The sequence below is a fragment of the Myxocyprinus asiaticus genome, chromosome 3, assembly GCF_019703515.2.
Source record: "Myxocyprinus asiaticus isolate MX2 ecotype Aquarium Trade chromosome 3, UBuf_Myxa_2, whole genome shotgun sequence".
Taxonomy (NCBI): Eukaryota; Metazoa; Chordata; class Actinopteri; order Cypriniformes; family Catostomidae; genus Myxocyprinus; species Myxocyprinus asiaticus.
The window spans coordinates 51,204,282-51,221,570 of record NC_059346.1 but is presented as its reverse complement, the minus strand read 5'-3'; the positions used below and the strand labels follow the sequence as shown (position 1 = coordinate 51,221,570).

Below are 17,289 nucleotides of genomic sequence, written 5' to 3'. Positions count from 1 at the left end.
CAAAGTGTAGATTTACTGCATCACTACTACAACCAGCGATTATTAATCATTTAATTAATTTTTAAATGATGACAATACAATTTATTAATTTTTATCTTGTGTGACAGTGAAAATGCCATGTCATGTCAACAACCCTAATATATGTCAATAATGCGCGAGGGTTTATTTAAAATGCGCACGCAATTCTTCCTGTTTCCTTGCGCAGCTGTAATGAGCATCAATAATACGCTGTGATTAATGGCATTAAGATGCCGTTATAATAATACATTAATACATGATTAATCATTTACGCTGACATCATCCAGGGAAAGAGCCACAGGTGAGCCGAAACTGCACACACTCCCTTCCATTTTTAAGCAGGCACTCAGTGCTAATTTGGACAGATATGAAACAATAACTAAAGCACTTGGGATGTTAATGTGGGATTTCCATGTATGATTAAAATACTCAAGCAGTATGCATTCTAATAGCAAGTTTATTCCTTTTATAGTGATGTACAGCTTCCGAATATTGAATATGTTGAGATGAGTTTGAAGTGCACTTTATGTTGATGCATGTAGCGTATTAGTGCAGGTATTAAGTTAAAATGTTTTAGTAATTGGAGAATTTAAAAAAATTATTATTTTTTTTTTTAGTTAAGGACCCTGACAAAAATTACCCATGGTTTTACTATAGTTATATTGTAGGAACCATGACTGCTGTCACCATGGTTTTCTGAGCAGAAATCATGGTTTTGATATAATTAACCATGGTTTTATAACAGTAATACTGTAGTTTCTATACAGTAACCATGATTTTACTATATATTGTAACCATGACAGTAACCATGTTTATATTGTGTTTATACTATGATTTTACTACAAATGCCATGGTTAAACTATGGTTACTGTTGTAAAACAATGATTGTTATTTAAGGGCAAACCTGTTGAAGTGTTTACCAAATAGATTATTCTTTGGATTTGGCAGTAGTATTTTTTTTTTAAACCGTGACCCTTAAACCTTGACACAAACCGAACCGTGAGAAATTCAAACAGTTACACCCCTATTGAGCACATATACGTGTAAACGTCCACCCTATGACATTTGTTATCCTGTTTGTTAAAACCTATAAGAATGCCGTTTATGCTTTTACATGACCAAATAAGCCATGTTCTCCGGGAGAAACCGCGGTCTAGTTTACATGACGTTTCAGAACAACACTTACTACAAAAACCCTTAAATAAACTGTTTTCTTAAGTGCATGTAAACGTGGTCAGTGTTTAAATTTTTTTCACTATTTTTGTGAAATCATCCTACAAATGGGTGACCTATTGTTGACTCGGCATATTAATCTGGGATAAAGAAAGTATTTTAACATTGAAAAAATAACACACTTCAGCTTTTAAGGTCAAACAATGAATATTGATTAAAATGTTTGCTGTCCCTTTTGTTTGGTTGACATGCATGCATGTTCCCTCTGTCAAGTATTGGAAGTTTTATTGTAATGGCAACACTGAATTTAATCGCTCCATTGCTGACAGGACAGACTATTTTGCAAAACTGAAATTAGCACATTGCTTTGAATTTATAACGAGCAACACAAGCATTCTGAGGAGGTATTAGACATTAAAACATGCACATATGAAAATTTTGTTTCGTCTTTCACTCTTTGTCGGCAGTCCTACCTCAGCCACAGCATCCACAGTTCCTTACACTCTCTGGACACAGACACCCCAGGTCACCATGATGGCTCTGACCCCTGTAAAGACGGCCTTCGGAGGGTGCAGTCCACAGACAGTCTGGGGTCTTCAGGAGGGGTTCTAATGCCTCACGGTCTGGGCGGACACAACTACAAGGCCAAGTCAGCCAGTCAGCTAGATGAGTCAGAGTTTGGTCCTCTCGTTGGGGCAGATTGTGGGGGCTTTGAAAGCATGGACACCTCCTCCATATCTTCCCTGCAGCCAGGACACTTTCTCCTCACAAAGGACCAGGAGAAGGCCATTAAGGCCATGACACCAGAGCAGGAGGAGACCGCATCACTCTTGTCCAGCATCTCTCATACGGCTGATACGGCTTACCTGCCTCCGTCCGGCTACCGATTGGTCAGCGAGAGCGAGTGGAACCTTCTGCAGCAAGAGGTCAGATAGATGCTTTGAATCTATTGTTTAAAAAAAAAAGTTATTTTGGGGTACTTCTTTGGGGGTATCTAAACAACATTTGTGTGTGTTTGATTAACTGCATGTTATTACCATAATTCTTACTTAATCATGAAAAACTGTACAACATTGGAAAGGTCTAATAATCTAGTTTTGATATTAAGCCACTGTTTCACAATAGAACTATTACTGCTTATTTCTTCAAATATGTCAACATATCAAAACGTCAAAGCGAGAGTTATTAAATGAAACCATTATAAAGATGCACATATTTAATCATATAAACTCATGTTGATTTGTCCCAAGCAGGCTTCAGTGAACATTATCCAATAGAACATTTAGTCCAAAAATGTGCACATAAAGAGAAATATTGATGGATTCTCATATGCTTGCTTCAGAAAGAATTATTATTCATGTTCATTGTGCTCTTTTACTCTCATATTGTGAGCTCTGTTCCTTCACAAAGCTAGAGGTGCATTATTTCGGTTTTCTTTAAGTATGGTAGTATAGAAGAAGAAAGTTATGACATCATGCTTACCTCAGTGCCCACATGACAGGGTATTCCGCATATTAGACTTCTAAACTCAGTATAAAGCATAAAACTAATGATTTGACTGAAACATGTTGTAAATAAATAGAGGATTACAATAATATATAATTTCCATGTGGTCTCTGGTGTTTTTATATGTTTATTGACCATTCTGGAGCTGTCACTGAACGTTGGATATTCTATAAATAATCTGCTTCCTGCCTCATTTTACGAATGGAATGCACATGAGAGTGTAAAAGACACTGCTATAACAACTCCATTATGATTGGAAGATATATGCACTAGATAATGTGTAATTTGTCATGTTTACATTCTGCATTCATGTCGCTAATGCTATACGTGGCCATAAATGACATGGTCTTGGAAAATGTTTCATAAAACTCAGATTTGAAATAGAACATTTTCAGACTTGTGGTGTTAGCTCCATTGTGTTTATATTGATCTACCATTACAGTGTTATATATTATTTCATATAAATATGTTCTAGTAAAAAATGGCTGATCACTTTACAATACATTTGAACCTTTTTTTTATTTTGTATTTGTTTTTGTGCTACTTTCCGATGAATCGTGATCTTTATTTGAACGATCTCGATATTGAATCTTAAATCCAAAGATCAATCTTTCTCTTTATGTGGCAGCCCTCTATAATGCAAGTAAATCTCTCGCATGTGCAAACGAATCTCATGCTATGTGACTAAAAATGTCTATGATTTGCCATTAGCTAGTAAATGTTCAGATTTCACTCACCACTGATTGAGTAGTGTAGTGGAGTTGTTGTTATTGGCACAGAGGTCCTTTCGCTGCTTGTCAAGAGTGAAAGTTTGGTTTAACTCGTTCTGTGTGTCCAAAGACGAGATCCACGGATCCATTTGTCATTGAATAATGTCTCTCTTAATGCTCTTTCTGTTCTTTACAGTCAGTTGTTGATTTAAAAACAACAACAAAAAAAGAAATATTTTATTCTAATCAAACAAGGATGCGCTAAAGAAATTACACACGTCTTCTCTCGTTATATGCGCTCGCTGGCTGATGCTGCTAGTCTTAAAGAGACAGTACTGATTAAGCACATGTTCTACTTAATGTAAATACTTGTAAATAGTACAAATTATGCAAGTAAACAATAAAAATGTAACATATATATATGCAACATAATATATGCAATATCAAGACATTACTTGATGAAATAGACTGAAAATGAACATTTTTCAAAAGCTAAAATGGGACCAATATGATGAAAAACTAATGATAAAATATAATTTGTAAAATGAATATTTTCGAAGGTTCCTTTTTAATTAAGAGAGTTAGCTGAGAGAGAATTTCTTTTATATGTAAGCAAAATGGACATTGTAACAGAAATGTACCCATTTGAATCTAAACGAATCGAGAGCTTGTGAATCGGAATCGAATCGGGAAATCTGTATCAATACCCAGCCCTACATGTAATACAATGGAGTGATGAACTACAGCCATTGTGTTTTGAGTATGCCCTTTTTAGGCTTGTGCTCAAACTGGAAGATTAGAAAGGTCAGCGTTTATTATGTAATTTCTTTATAGGCAGTCTAGGGCGGCGGCTTTATTTAAGCTGTCAGTCCACAAAAAGTTACTTGTTACTGAAAAGTTGCAAAGCGTGCCTTTTTAAAAATGCGAAATAACTGTTTTAATAATTTATTTCCAAGTTGTTACATGGAAGATACTTGCTGAATTTAGCAGCTGACTGTTTTAAACTGCAGTAGATTTCTTTGGGTAATGAGTACTGTTCACATACAATGTAGAATGTACAGTATATACTGCACAGTACACAGTAACATAGTATTCCATTCCGACAGTTGGATTCAGATTAATCTTTTTTCCCATTTGGATTAGCAGTGAGGGGATTTCTCAAATATGCTTTGTGTCTTAAGCTTTCATAACACATTCTGTACTTTCTCAGTTGAAGAATGCTGGAAGGAAGCTGGGTCGGAGATGTGATATGTGCTCTAATTATGAGAAACAGCTGCAGGCCATTCAGGTACAGGAGGCCGAGACACGAGATCAGGTATGTCTTTTTATACCGATAAATTTATGACTTTACAAGATGCCTAATAAAAAGATTGTGCTTTGACCATTGAACCTAGATTTGATTATTTCAAAAGGACAAAATGTAGTATTATATAATCTGTACCTCATTTAAATATGGCTGATACTCTGTCGGACATTGTGACTATAGCTGAAATAGTGCTTGGATCATAATTATGACAAATAACTTTGTTTTCTGCTCCTTTGGCTATAGGTTAAGAAGTTGCAGGTGATGTTGCGACAAGCAAATGACCAGCTGGAGAGGACGATGAATGAGAAGCAGGAGTTAGAGGACTCTGTCAAACAGGCCAATGAGGAGACCACTGCAAAGGTACAGCCGTTCTCTGTGACAGATTTAGAGAAGCACAGGCAATATTGTATCTTTGCAATGTTTCCTCAAAGATCCTGTTTATATAAAAAAAAAAAAAAAATGGCTCTGCTTTAAGGACTTAGATCCAAACCGTAGTGAGCTGCCTCACCGTCTACTGTCTACCTAGGCAGCTACTTTCTAAGGCAGCATCCTAACTTGAATGGAACCTCATATAAGTCAATGTTTACAGAATTGCCCATAAAGACAGTTTCAATTTAGTCACTCACATGTGCCACAAAAAAGCCCATGAGTTTGATGTTAGCATGTTGCTAAGCTAGAAACTGAATACACTTATGCACAAAAATACAAAACACATTTAAATAAGAAATTTAAATAAATAAAACAGTTTGTTTTTATTAGATGGACCAATTTTCTGTTGATATTTATTGGTCAATACTAAATAAAAACATTGAAATGTAGTGTAAATTTTCACTGAGCTTGTAGTAATGCACGCTGGGATTGCCTTAATTGTGAATGATGCATGTAATGCTGCCTTATTTTTTTCCCCTATCCCCTATTTTGGAGAACACAACACGGGTCACTGTATTTGTGTGTTGTTTCTAATTTTATTTGGTGTTGTTATGCACACCGGTAGTGAACGAAATTTGCGCCTATGTGCATCACATGCCTTAATTCAGCAGATATGCATGTCCTGGAGAATACCTGATGTTCGCAAACTGTATTTTTTTTTTTTTTAAGGAGACAGCTGGTTTCGAGCAATATTTGCTGCGCTGCTTATGTTCCCTTGACACTTATGGTACACGTGTGTTTTTGTGCAACTGATGTTGTTGTCAACGTCATGCTTAAATCGGCAAAAAGAAACTTATTTTACTTCCTAAACAAATATGGACCCGAGTACTGGTTACTCTCTTATGCAAACCTACAGGTAGTCTCGGCTTCTGTACCATGGTCCGCAAAACAGCTTTCATATTACCAATGTTTCATTTGAAATTATCAGTTTCTGACTAAACTGCCAGTGTAAAAGCCCCCTAAATATAAAGTAAGCATGAACTGCTTTGAATGTTACTGGTCTTTCAAGTCAAACATATTCAGTAATATTCATTTTGTCTGATTGCCCAGATCTCAGAGTTGAAGCAAAAAGTTCAGGAGACTGAATCTCTGGTCAGTGCTCTTCAGCAGGCCTTCAGCCAGGCCAAGAGGAACACCCAGGAACAGATGGTATGTCCAAACTTACTTAAACACACCCAGTCATATACAACAAAAAACAGTCTCTTGATTTAACCCCTTAAGCTATAGTTTATTTTGTTGTCCTTATACCACAGTTCAAAAGATTTTCAAAAGAATCCAAAAGTTAAATATGTTTTCTGTGAGACATCAAATATGCACCTAAATATAACTAGCCAAACCTTAGATAATGTTCTATACAATTAGCCATTTTTTAGCCATCTTTGGAAAAATATGTTTTTGACTATTGGTAATAAAATGTTTTATATTATCGCAAAGGAGAGAATCTCGGCTTTCTAATGACATCTAGATTGAGCTTCTAGTCCACTCACAGGCCGAGATATTTGAAGAAATAAAGGGGGTGGTGCATGAACTGAAAATTAGACTGAATGTCTATGGACGAGCACATCTGTGAGGGCTGAAATGCGTTAGAGCGCTACCTACATTTCAGATCTGCATTTTGTGATGGAAGGTGATAGAGAAAAAATATTTTTCCTAATACTTCCTGCCATCTAGTGGAATAAAATAAGACTTTTTAAAGGGAAATAGAGTGAACAAGCAGAATTACTTGATTACAAAGTTAGGGCAGTTTATAAACATATACTTTATTATTTATGGATAATTGTAGTCTTTTTTATTATTTGGGGGGTGTTCTGAAAATTTTGACTAATTTTTTTAATTAGTCCACAATATGTGTAAATGGTCAAGCTTTTCAATTTTAGTCTGAAAAATGCAGGTGGCAGCCCAAAAATGCACAAGAGTTTAAGGGGATAATGGCTTATATATTAAAACCATTTGGCTAGCACATTTGTTTAGATCTTGTCCTGTTTTGAGTAGCTACTTCAAATCTGTTTTTACTAATCAGACCATAAAATAGATGTTGGCATTGAGTCTTGGCAGGAAGAAATTCAGTCTCCTTGCTTGCTTGAAGCACATCTGGTTGAAATCTGAAGTAGAACCATTTAAGTGATAAAGTTCAACTGATGTGACATGATCCCTGGAATAAATTGCTCTGGAAAGAGTTCTGACATTTTTAATTAAAGAATGCTAGGAGAATATCATATTATTGCTTTCATCGGCCAAGTTCTTTGAAAGCCCTCCTTTATAAAAAATGTCTTTAGAAAATATTTTTGCCTTTTATAGTTCAATTTGTTGAGTGGTGTGTGTGTGTGTGTGTGTGTGTGTGTCCAGGCTGTGTTGCTGCAGTCCAGAGAGCAGGTGACTGAAGAGCTGAACCGTTTGCAGAGAGATAATGAGAGTCTTCAGGGTAAACACACACTTCACCTAACACTGCAACAGCAAGAGGACTTTCAGATGCCATCCACTGTACAGGTACTACAGCACCCAGTCTCATATGCTGTGTAAACATGCTAAACAAACACATACTGTACACTAGTTTGTACAGATATAGAGTACTGTGCAAACGTTTTAGGCACTTGTGAAAAATGTTGCATATTGGGGATATCTTCAAAAAATAATGCCATATATAGTTTTCATTTATTAATTAACATCACACAAAGTCCAGTAAACATAAAAAAGCTCTGTGTCTCTGTGGGGGCCATGCCATCTGTTGCAGGGCTCCCTGTTCTTCTATTCTATTTGGAAAATAAATGTTTAGGAGTCACACATTTTTATTTCCTTTTGATACACAAAAGCTGAAGATATAAATAACCATCTTAAGAAAAATGTTTTTTTAAAACATCTTATGTACCTAAGATTTTGCACAGTACTTTACTTTTACAAATGTACACTTTGATACAGTTGATCTGATTTGTGTGCAGCAAGAAAGTATTTCACTGTTAAAGCAGTAAGCTACTCAAGGCTATGCATTATAGTAATTTTCCACAGTTAAGGGGTGTTGTTAGTCGAAACGAAGCAGATTAAATTCACTGTAAAGCACTGTCTACAGTGGTTTTTTTGCTTCTATGTGTTTACATTTTTTTTATTTTTTATTTATTCATACATTCAACAGAGAAGCAAAACAAATATACACAGAATCAATATTTAACCACCACTATAACACCTCCCAATCCCCTACCCTGACCCTCAACAAACATTCCTGTGGTCACATATGAGTATATACACACACACACACAAAAAAAAAAAAAAAATTATAATAATCACACACATTACCAACTATACCTCTCTCTCCACTGCCCCTCCCTGAGAGCCCATTTTCCCACAAACGAGTCCAAATTCCCAGTCTTCTAGATGACCCTTCCTCGAAAGCAGCCACCTCCCCATCTCCGAGCATCACTCCTGAAATGGGGCGCTCCAGCCGACTTCCATCCCCATAAAACAATTTGTCTGGTGATCATGACTCTGGTTGGGACCCAATTTTTTATGTGTTTATTCCCTATTTTGATGACTGCCCAATTGCCTAAAATACAGAGTCTGGGGCAAAATGAAATTTGAGTGCCCAATACGTCACACATAAAACTCTGAACCTTCAACCAAAATTCTTGGATCTTAACAAACCACCAAAAAACATTTTTTTTAGAATCCTAGCCCACACACCCTCCTCCAGTACCAAGTTTAAATCTTTCTCCCATAATCTCTTGAGAGATGTTAAACCTCCGTCCCCCAGACTCTGAATTAGCAGGGAGTAATACACTGATGCCTCATGACCTTTTCCAAAAGCAGTAAGTTACTCCCAGAGTATTTGCTGCTTTTGGGGGGGGGGGTATACTAGTATACTACTCCCAAAAATAGTACAGAGCAGGTGGCGCAGCTGTAAATACCTAAAGAACTGAGATCTGGGAATCCCAAAATATTGAACCAAATTTTCAAAGGATCTCAACACTCCACTCTCATATAGGTCACCAAGTATAGTAACCTCCCTCACAATCCACTCTGACCAACAGAAAGGGGACTTATTAATACATAATTTTGGGTTCAGCCAAATACTCGAGGCAACATTTAAATAAATGTCCGAATTAAACACTCTGGACACTTTTGTCCATACCGAGTGCAAATGCGAGATAACGGTGTAACTTAACATTTCCGATTAGTTTGATAGGCTTTGCAATGGCGAAATAGGGGCAAGAACTTCCTGTTCAATACAAAACCAGGGAGGGGCTCTCTCAGGTGGAAGCAACCAATGAACCAAATATCTGAGACTGAATGCATAATAATAAAACAAAATCTTGGGTAGGCCTAGCCCACCTTTGTCAATCGGCCTATGCAGCTTACTGAAATGTAATATGGGACGTTTACTATTCCAAATGAAGGACTTTGCTATGCTATCAAATTGCTTGAAATAAGAGAGGGGGACATCTACAGGGAGAGACTGTAGCAGGTAGTTGAATTTTGGGATACAATTCATTTTAATAACATTAAAGTTCCCAATCATAGATAAGTGTAATGAAGCCCACCTGCCCACATCGCTCAAACCTTTTTATTAAAGGGTCAAAATTAACTCTAACTAAATCACACATTTACTGGGAATAAAATACCCAAATACTTAATGTCCTGTTTGGGCCACTGGAAGGCGCCCGGCTGAAAAGCCGTTACCAGGCAGTACACTGTCAGAGCCAAAGCTTCGGGTTTAGATCAATTAACTCTGTATCCCAAGGATAAGGAATTAGTAATTCTGTGGAGGCAAGGCATAGATGTAGTAGGGTCGAAGACGAATAATAAAATATCATCTGCGTAAAGCAAAAGCTTATGCACCACACCTCCCGCCACCACCCCTGGAAAATCATGCTCCTTTCTTATCGCGGCTGCTAATTGTTCCAGGGCAAGACAGAACAATAATGGGGAAAGAGGGCAACCCTGCTGGGTGCCCTTATCCAGAGTAAAATAATCTGAAATTAACCCATCCGTTTGTACCACCACTACAAAGTAACTTAATCCAACCAATAAATGTACTCCCGAACCTGTACATTTCCAAAATCTTAAACATTATCCCATTCTACCATATCAAACGCCTTTTTGGCGTCAAGTGAGATGGCAGCGACCGGAGACTGATCATTCGCCACTGACCACATGATATTGATGAAACGCCTAATGTTATCAGAAGAGCTGCGGCCCCGAATAAACCCCACCTGATCTATATTTATAAGAGATGTCATAACTTAATCAGTTAGCCGGAATTTTGGAAATTGGACAGTAACTCTTACTCTCTCGCTTGGATCTTTGTCCTTTTTAAGAATCAGACTGATCCGGGCTTGTGTCATGGTTGGAGGAAGCTTTCCGTTCTTTAATGATTCCATATAAACTTCTAGCAAAAGTGGAGCCAATTCTGTAGCATAAGATCTAAAAAAAAAAAAACTCAGCGGCAAAACCAGCTGGCCAGTTGGTCTCTATATAAACACTGATTTCAGTCTTTAACATTTGTTGGAATTCAAGATTTTGCAAAAGGGATACATTAAAGCGGCAACTATATGATTTCCTTTTATCCATATGTGGAGAAAACTCACCAGGGCGTGATCTGAGACTAAAATGTTTCCAATTGAGCAATCAACAACAGATGAAATGAGGGACATAGATAGATAGATATATATATATATATATATATATATATATATATATATATAAAATCTGTTCTAGAATAAATCTTATGGACTGATGGAAAAACAATTTATAGTCCCTATCAGAGGGGTTCAAAAGTCTCAAAATATCTGTAAGACCAAGATTTTTACACATCCTGTGAAGCGTCAATGTTGCTCTAGGGGGCTTACACACTTTTGCTTCACTATGATCAAGAACTGAGTCCATCAAAAGATTAAAGTCTCCTCCCAGTATTATATCATGAGGGATGCCAGCGGCTTGCAACATCCCTTCAAGATCTATAAAAAAGCCCTGCTCTTACTTGAGCCAGCCTAAAGAAAACATGTCATCCCAAATTTTTCAGCTTCCTGCGGGGATTATATTGTTTGAATCATATTTCTTATGCTTAAGATGAGAAATAACCTTCCTTCTTTTTATGGGGTGCCCCAACCCATTCACATTCCACGTGGAGAGAGACAATCCACTTTGACATTTTGGCATATTAGAAAAAAAAGATTGTGTGTCAAAAGCAAAATTATAAAGACCACATTCCAACATTAGTGCAACAATCAAACCCCAAACTTCCCCCCGAACTAAACAAACAGAACAAAGAAAAACGTGCGCATTAACCCCGCGCACGACAGCGCCAACTGCCGTCCATCCATCTAAACTCAAACAGTCCATGTACGCCTACGAGAGCCCCCGTGACAACTTTGCTATCAGATTGCTCAAGTCCAGTGTTTCTATACAAAGTTTGTGAGTCAGAATAACACAACAAAAGATAATCTATAAAACAAACTCCAGCCAATAGGCGGAATAAACACAATGTGTAGATTCATCCACATAACTGTCTCGAAGGTGTGTTCCTCCACAAAACAAACTCCAGCCAGTAGGAGGCATAAGCACAAAGAACATGCAGACTCATCAACACAACTGTCCCGAAGCAGCACAAAAAGAAACAAAAAAGGCACTTGGTTTCCTCGGACAGTCAAGTGGATGTTCAGTGAGTCAGTCCAATCGGTTGCAACGCGAGTACCACAAAATAACTTACTCCATCCATTGACTTTATGAAGGACATCACTTGCTGGGGACATGTAAATGTTTTACAGCCATCCTTAGCATCTCTTCTTAATTTGGACATCAGTGCAAAAACGACCTTCCGTTGATGTAAGAGTTTCTTGCATTCCTTGAATCGATCACGTTTTTCTCGTCGCATTCGCAAAGTCTGGGAACAAGAAAATGCTGTGGTTCTTCCAAGAAAGCCTTTCTTTACTCCTTGCCTCATAACATGAGATCTTTATCAGATGATCTCAGAAATTTGGCCAGAATTGATCGGGGCCTGTCTCCGTCAGCGGATCGCTGAGCCGGAACCCTGTGAGCTCGCTTGATTTCCAGCTTATGGCCTGTTATGTCGAGTAGACTCGGAAAGAGCCCGTCCAGGTATTTCACCATATCCTGACCCTCTTCGGCCTCAGGAATTCCAACAATATGGACGTTATTCTGCCGGCTACTGTTCTCCAAGTCCTCCAACTTCTCCCAGACACGTTCCAAATCCACCTTGGTTGCTAGCAGATTAGCAGATAATTCCCTCTCCGATGACTCCAGATAATCGATTCGTTTCTCGACATCCCCCACTCTTGTAACCACCTCAGTGAATTTTGTCTCCATGGCGGTGATCGATCAACGTATTACAGCAAGATCGTCCAAGTCCGCAACAACCTTCGTCAGCATTGCCGACATGTTCAACATTTCTCGCCAAAATTCCCTAATTTCTCCGACCAAATCGACTCCCGGGCTTGGGCCTGCTGCTTGGGGGTGTCAGCCTGAGCACGTAAGTGTCTTTTAATATCTTTTGAATTCTTTGACATATTGTCTTCCAAGAACAGTTATGGAACAAAGTGTATCAAATCTCACCAGTTTATGACATTAATGTTGTGTTAAAACTAGCAAAGTGCGCAGTGCTCGCCGTTCACACGTCCAAACCTCGCACGGGGTCACGTGACTCTGGTTTTTTGGTTTTATAAAATAGTGGCAACTGCAATATTATAAAAGATACCAATGTTCATTCAATTTAAAATTATTATTAAAAATAATCTGTTAAATTCCGCCAAGTTTATTCAACTCCATTAGAGTTCAGCTCTAATATATCTAATCGGCTAGCTGTTGCTCTTTGAGTGACAATAATTTATTAAAAAAATACCTCATCCAATAATCACAATGACTGGAGAAGTCATTTGATTTTTATGGTTTTGATTGGCACATTAACATAGAATGTGTTGTGCAGTCAAAGGTGTGCGTGTACCGGCTTTTTTACAATGGGTTCAAATGCGACTTATCCAATTAACCAAAAAACTAGTGGTGTTTTGTCTGTGAATAAATCTGTTTTTGAAATAAATAATTCTCATTAATTTATTTTATTTCGGTGGTGAATGACTTGGAGTTTGTTAACGAATCAATGTTTGAATAATTCAATGACTAACTCAAAACATAAAATGTTCATTTCTCGCCACCTGCTGGCATAAAGATGTTATTTACAGAAATTGTTATTGAATGATTACTGAACATTACTGAATCAAATGGAGTGATTCAAATAGTGAAGCATCCCAGGGCTGTTGTACTACATATCAGCACTCTTAAAATGCCACTTTGCCAGTCAGATTTCGGAACTGGAACTTGTAGTTGTATACTTTTTTTTTTTTTTTTTTTTTTTTTTTTTCACCCAGAGAAATACTTTTTTCTAACCAGGAACTCCAGCAGCTGGTGTTGCAGTACAGGGAGGACATTGTTTCGGTCAGAACGGCGGCGGAGCATCTGGAGGAGAAGTTGAAAGCAGAAATATTGTTCCTGAAGGAGCAGATTCAGGCAGAACAGTGTCTGAAAGAGAACCTGGAGGACACACTACAGGTGGAGATAGAGGGCTATAAAGAAGAGATTGGTGAGTGCAGTATAAAGAGACATACAGTTCTGCTCAAAAGTTTGCATACCCTTGGAAAATAGGTAATATATGTACCATTTTGAAAGAAAACATGAGTGAGCTGGCAAAATGCATTTATTTCTTATAGGATTCATAATCAACTGTAGGTTATAACAGAATGGCACAATCATAAAACAAATCATGGCAACAAAGAAAAAAATGAAATGACCCCTGTTCAAATGTCTGCATACCCTTAGTTCTTAATACTGTGTATTGCCCCCTTTAGAATCAATGACAGCGTGCAGTGTTTTGTAATAGTTGTCTAAGAGGCCCCAAATTCTTGCAGGTGGTATAGCTGCCCATTCGTCTTGGCAAAATGCCTCCAGGTCATGCAAAGTCTTTGGTCGTCTTGCATGAACCACACATTTGAGATCTCCCCAGAGTGGCTCGATGATATTAAGGTCAGGAGACTGTGATGGCCACTCCAGAACCTTCACCTTTTTCTGCTGTAACCACTGGAGGGTCAACTTGGCTTTGTGGTTAGGGTCATTGTCGTGCTGGAAAGTCCAAGAGCGTCCCATGCGCAGTTTTCGTGCAGAAGAATGCAAATTGTCTGCCAGTATTTTCTGATAACATGCTGCATTCATCTTGCCATCAGTTTGCACAAGATTCCCCATGTCTTTAGAGCTCACACACCCCCAAAACATCAGTGAGCCACCACCATGCTTCACAGTGGGAATGGTATTATTTTCACTATAGGCCTTGTTGACCCCTCTCCAAACATAGCGCTTATGGTTGTGACCATAAAGCTCTATTTTGGTCTCGTCACTCCAAATTACAGTGTGCCAGAAGCTGTGAGGCGTATCAAGGTGTTGTCGGGCATATTGTAACCTGGCAGTTTTGGCTGAAATCTGTCTTGGTCTACCTGACCTTGGCTTGGTATCAAGAGATCCCCGAATTTTCCACTTCTTAATAAGTGATTGAACAGTACTGACTGGCATTTTCAAGGCTTTGGATATTGAATCTTTTTATATCCTTTTCCATCTTTATAAAGTTCCATGACCTTGTTACGCAGGTCTTTTGACAGTTCTTTTCTGCTCCCCATGGCTCAGTATCTAGCCTGCTCAGTGCATCCAAGTGAGAGCTAACAAACTCATTGACTATTTATACACAGACACTAATTGCATTTTAAAAAGCCACAGGTGTGGGAAATTAACCTTTAATTGCCATTTAAACCTGTGTGTGTCACCTTGTGTGCCTGTAACAAGGCCAAACATTCAAGGGTATGTAAACTTTTGATCAGGGCCATTTGGGTGATTTCTGTTATCATTATGATTTAAAAAGGAGCCAAACAACTATGTGATAATAAATGGCTTCATATGATCACTATCCTTAATTAAAATACTTTTTTTTGTTTTTTTGCATGATCAAACTTATTTTCAAAATCAATGCCAAAATTTCACAATTTCTGCCCAGGGTATGCAAACTTTTAGCACAACTGTACCATGTGACGGTAGAAATGTGTCAGCTAGTAAATACCATTTATTGTATACCCGCAGCACGATTTAAAATAAATAAATAAATAAATAATATGATGCCAAGCAGAAAACCTACTCTGCAGACTGAGAAGAGAAATACTCCATTTTAATAGCATATATCTGCAAAAAGTACATTTTGTCAACATTTAGGAGTACACTAGCATATAGATTGCTTTAAAGTTAACAGACATGAACTTAAAGCCACAAAATTCACAAAATGTTTAAATGCATGGGGCCCTTAATTTACTGGATTATCAGAAATATATGCATTACTTCATGTTTATGTAATATATAAAACATTTTGGGTTGAATAACTACATCATGATGATACTGTTACCGTGATGTTAAACTACTACTATGATATAAGATTGTGGTTATACAGCTCACTCCTCGTTTGAATGATTAAAAGCTCTCAGCATTGAGGCTTTGAAATGTGAATCTTAGTGGTTTGGTAAATGCAATGAATTCCAGCTTTTCTTTTAAAAGGAATACCCCTTCAACCTTTTTTGTGTTTAACTTGCATGAAAACTGATAAAACAATTAGAGGTTGACTGATAGTGGATTTTACCAATACTGATAACTAAGTTGGGCAGTACCTGTCGATAACCGATTAATCAAGCGATAGTTTTTAAAATTGATACTGAATGAAAAAATAACACTCAAAATAGTGCTGAACTTTATTACAAAAATAAACAGTACTGACTGAACCATGAAAATGTATTGCACTTTTTTAAATTAAATAAATATTAATATATATGACCTAATATTCAAATTTTAAAGTCAGCTGGTTTATAAATTAACGTTGTTTCCTTAGTCCACAAGAGGGCGCAATACATACATAAACCATTCAGTACCATTATATTATTGCATAGAACATTCCTATACTGGCTGTTAAAAAAGAGCCTTTCATTTTCAACTAATGTGCATAAAATAAATAAAGTTTTAGTCTGTCCATATTCTCAAATGGTAAGTCAAAAGTAAAATGAGGGGGGAAAACGCTTTAATAGACAGTTCACATGGTGTTACACTTGCACTGATTCCTACTACTCCAGACTCAAGCTTCATAATAACAGCGAAACACCACATTGTTTTTTATTCAGTACAGTTGTATGTAGAGTATCAATATTCACAGATAGCAGTGGTATTCGGCTGAACTCTGTGGTGAAGCGGCTCAGACTATGAGCTCAGGCCAGGGGCTGTTCAAACAGACGGAACACAACAGACTGGAACCGAACGCGAGGATCTCGAGACACACATTTCCGAGTTGAACTTCTTTCCTGACAAAGCATTTAAAAAACCCATTGCTTAATCTGAGAAACACTTAAGTGAGCAAAACTCAATGGTTAAAGACCTCCACCAACTGTAAGGGGCTTTCACGCTGAACGCTTTTGCAACCATCCATTTGTTTTGTATGTAAACATGCGCTAGACGAACGACTTTGTTTCCCTTTGTTTTTGTTTATTCAGTGTCTCATGCAGGAGCGCTGTTTTTTTTTAGATGATGTGTCTAATTAAAAAGAACTTTAAAAGCATACTGAGACACCTGCTTTTTGTAGCGCAAGAATGTGATCGATCTGAAGTCATTGTATTACAGTGAGGTTAAATTGAATTGAAATCAGATGCGTTTCTGATTTGTTTATATGTTTCTCTCGGCTGCATGAAGATATTAATTTGCTTTCTCATGTCACTAGCTTTAAATATGCAACTTAGCTGGCTAACGAATGCATAAACGTGACCAGCTATATATAAACTAATGCAAATAGATGGTAGCAATCATGACATTAAAACATTGAGTAGGACAAAAATGTATTTTTGTCACATTGTTCTAACTGCTTGAGGTTAGCTTTAATGTTTGCATCCTCTCAGCCTTGTCGGCAAACATACTGCTGTTCTCTACTAATGCAGCATCTCATCAACAAAAGAATGACTTTATAATGATATGATAACGTGTACTGTAGTGTACTTTATACATACCTTTTCGTTGTTTTGAATCCGCATCTGAAGTGTTCCGCTCCATGCAGAGTGTAGTCTCACGTGTTAAAACAAACAC

General features: G+C 37.5%; 1 protein-coding gene across 2 annotated transcripts in view; it reads left to right on the top strand.

Annotated features, from left to right (window-relative positions):
- The window catches only part of rabep1 (rabaptin, RAB GTPase binding effector protein 1), a 53,208-nt gene that overhangs the window by 31,628 nt on the left and 4,291 nt on the right, over positions 1-17,289 (top strand). For both annotated transcript variants that reach the window (XR_007893564.1, XM_051659782.1), the window contains exons 9-14: positions 1,659-2,117; positions 4,618-4,722; positions 4,957-5,073; positions 6,193-6,291; positions 7,489-7,629; positions 13,534-13,723. Coding sequence is in view for 1 of the 2 variants with exons in the window: in XM_051659782.1 (XP_051515742.1) it covers positions 1,659-2,117; positions 4,618-4,722; positions 4,957-5,073; positions 6,193-6,291; positions 7,489-7,629; positions 13,534-13,723 (1,111 nt within the window). In the remaining variant the exon portion in view is untranslated. The remainder of the gene's footprint in view (positions 1-1,658; positions 2,118-4,617; positions 4,723-4,956; positions 5,074-6,192; positions 6,292-7,488; positions 7,630-13,533; positions 13,724-17,289) is intronic.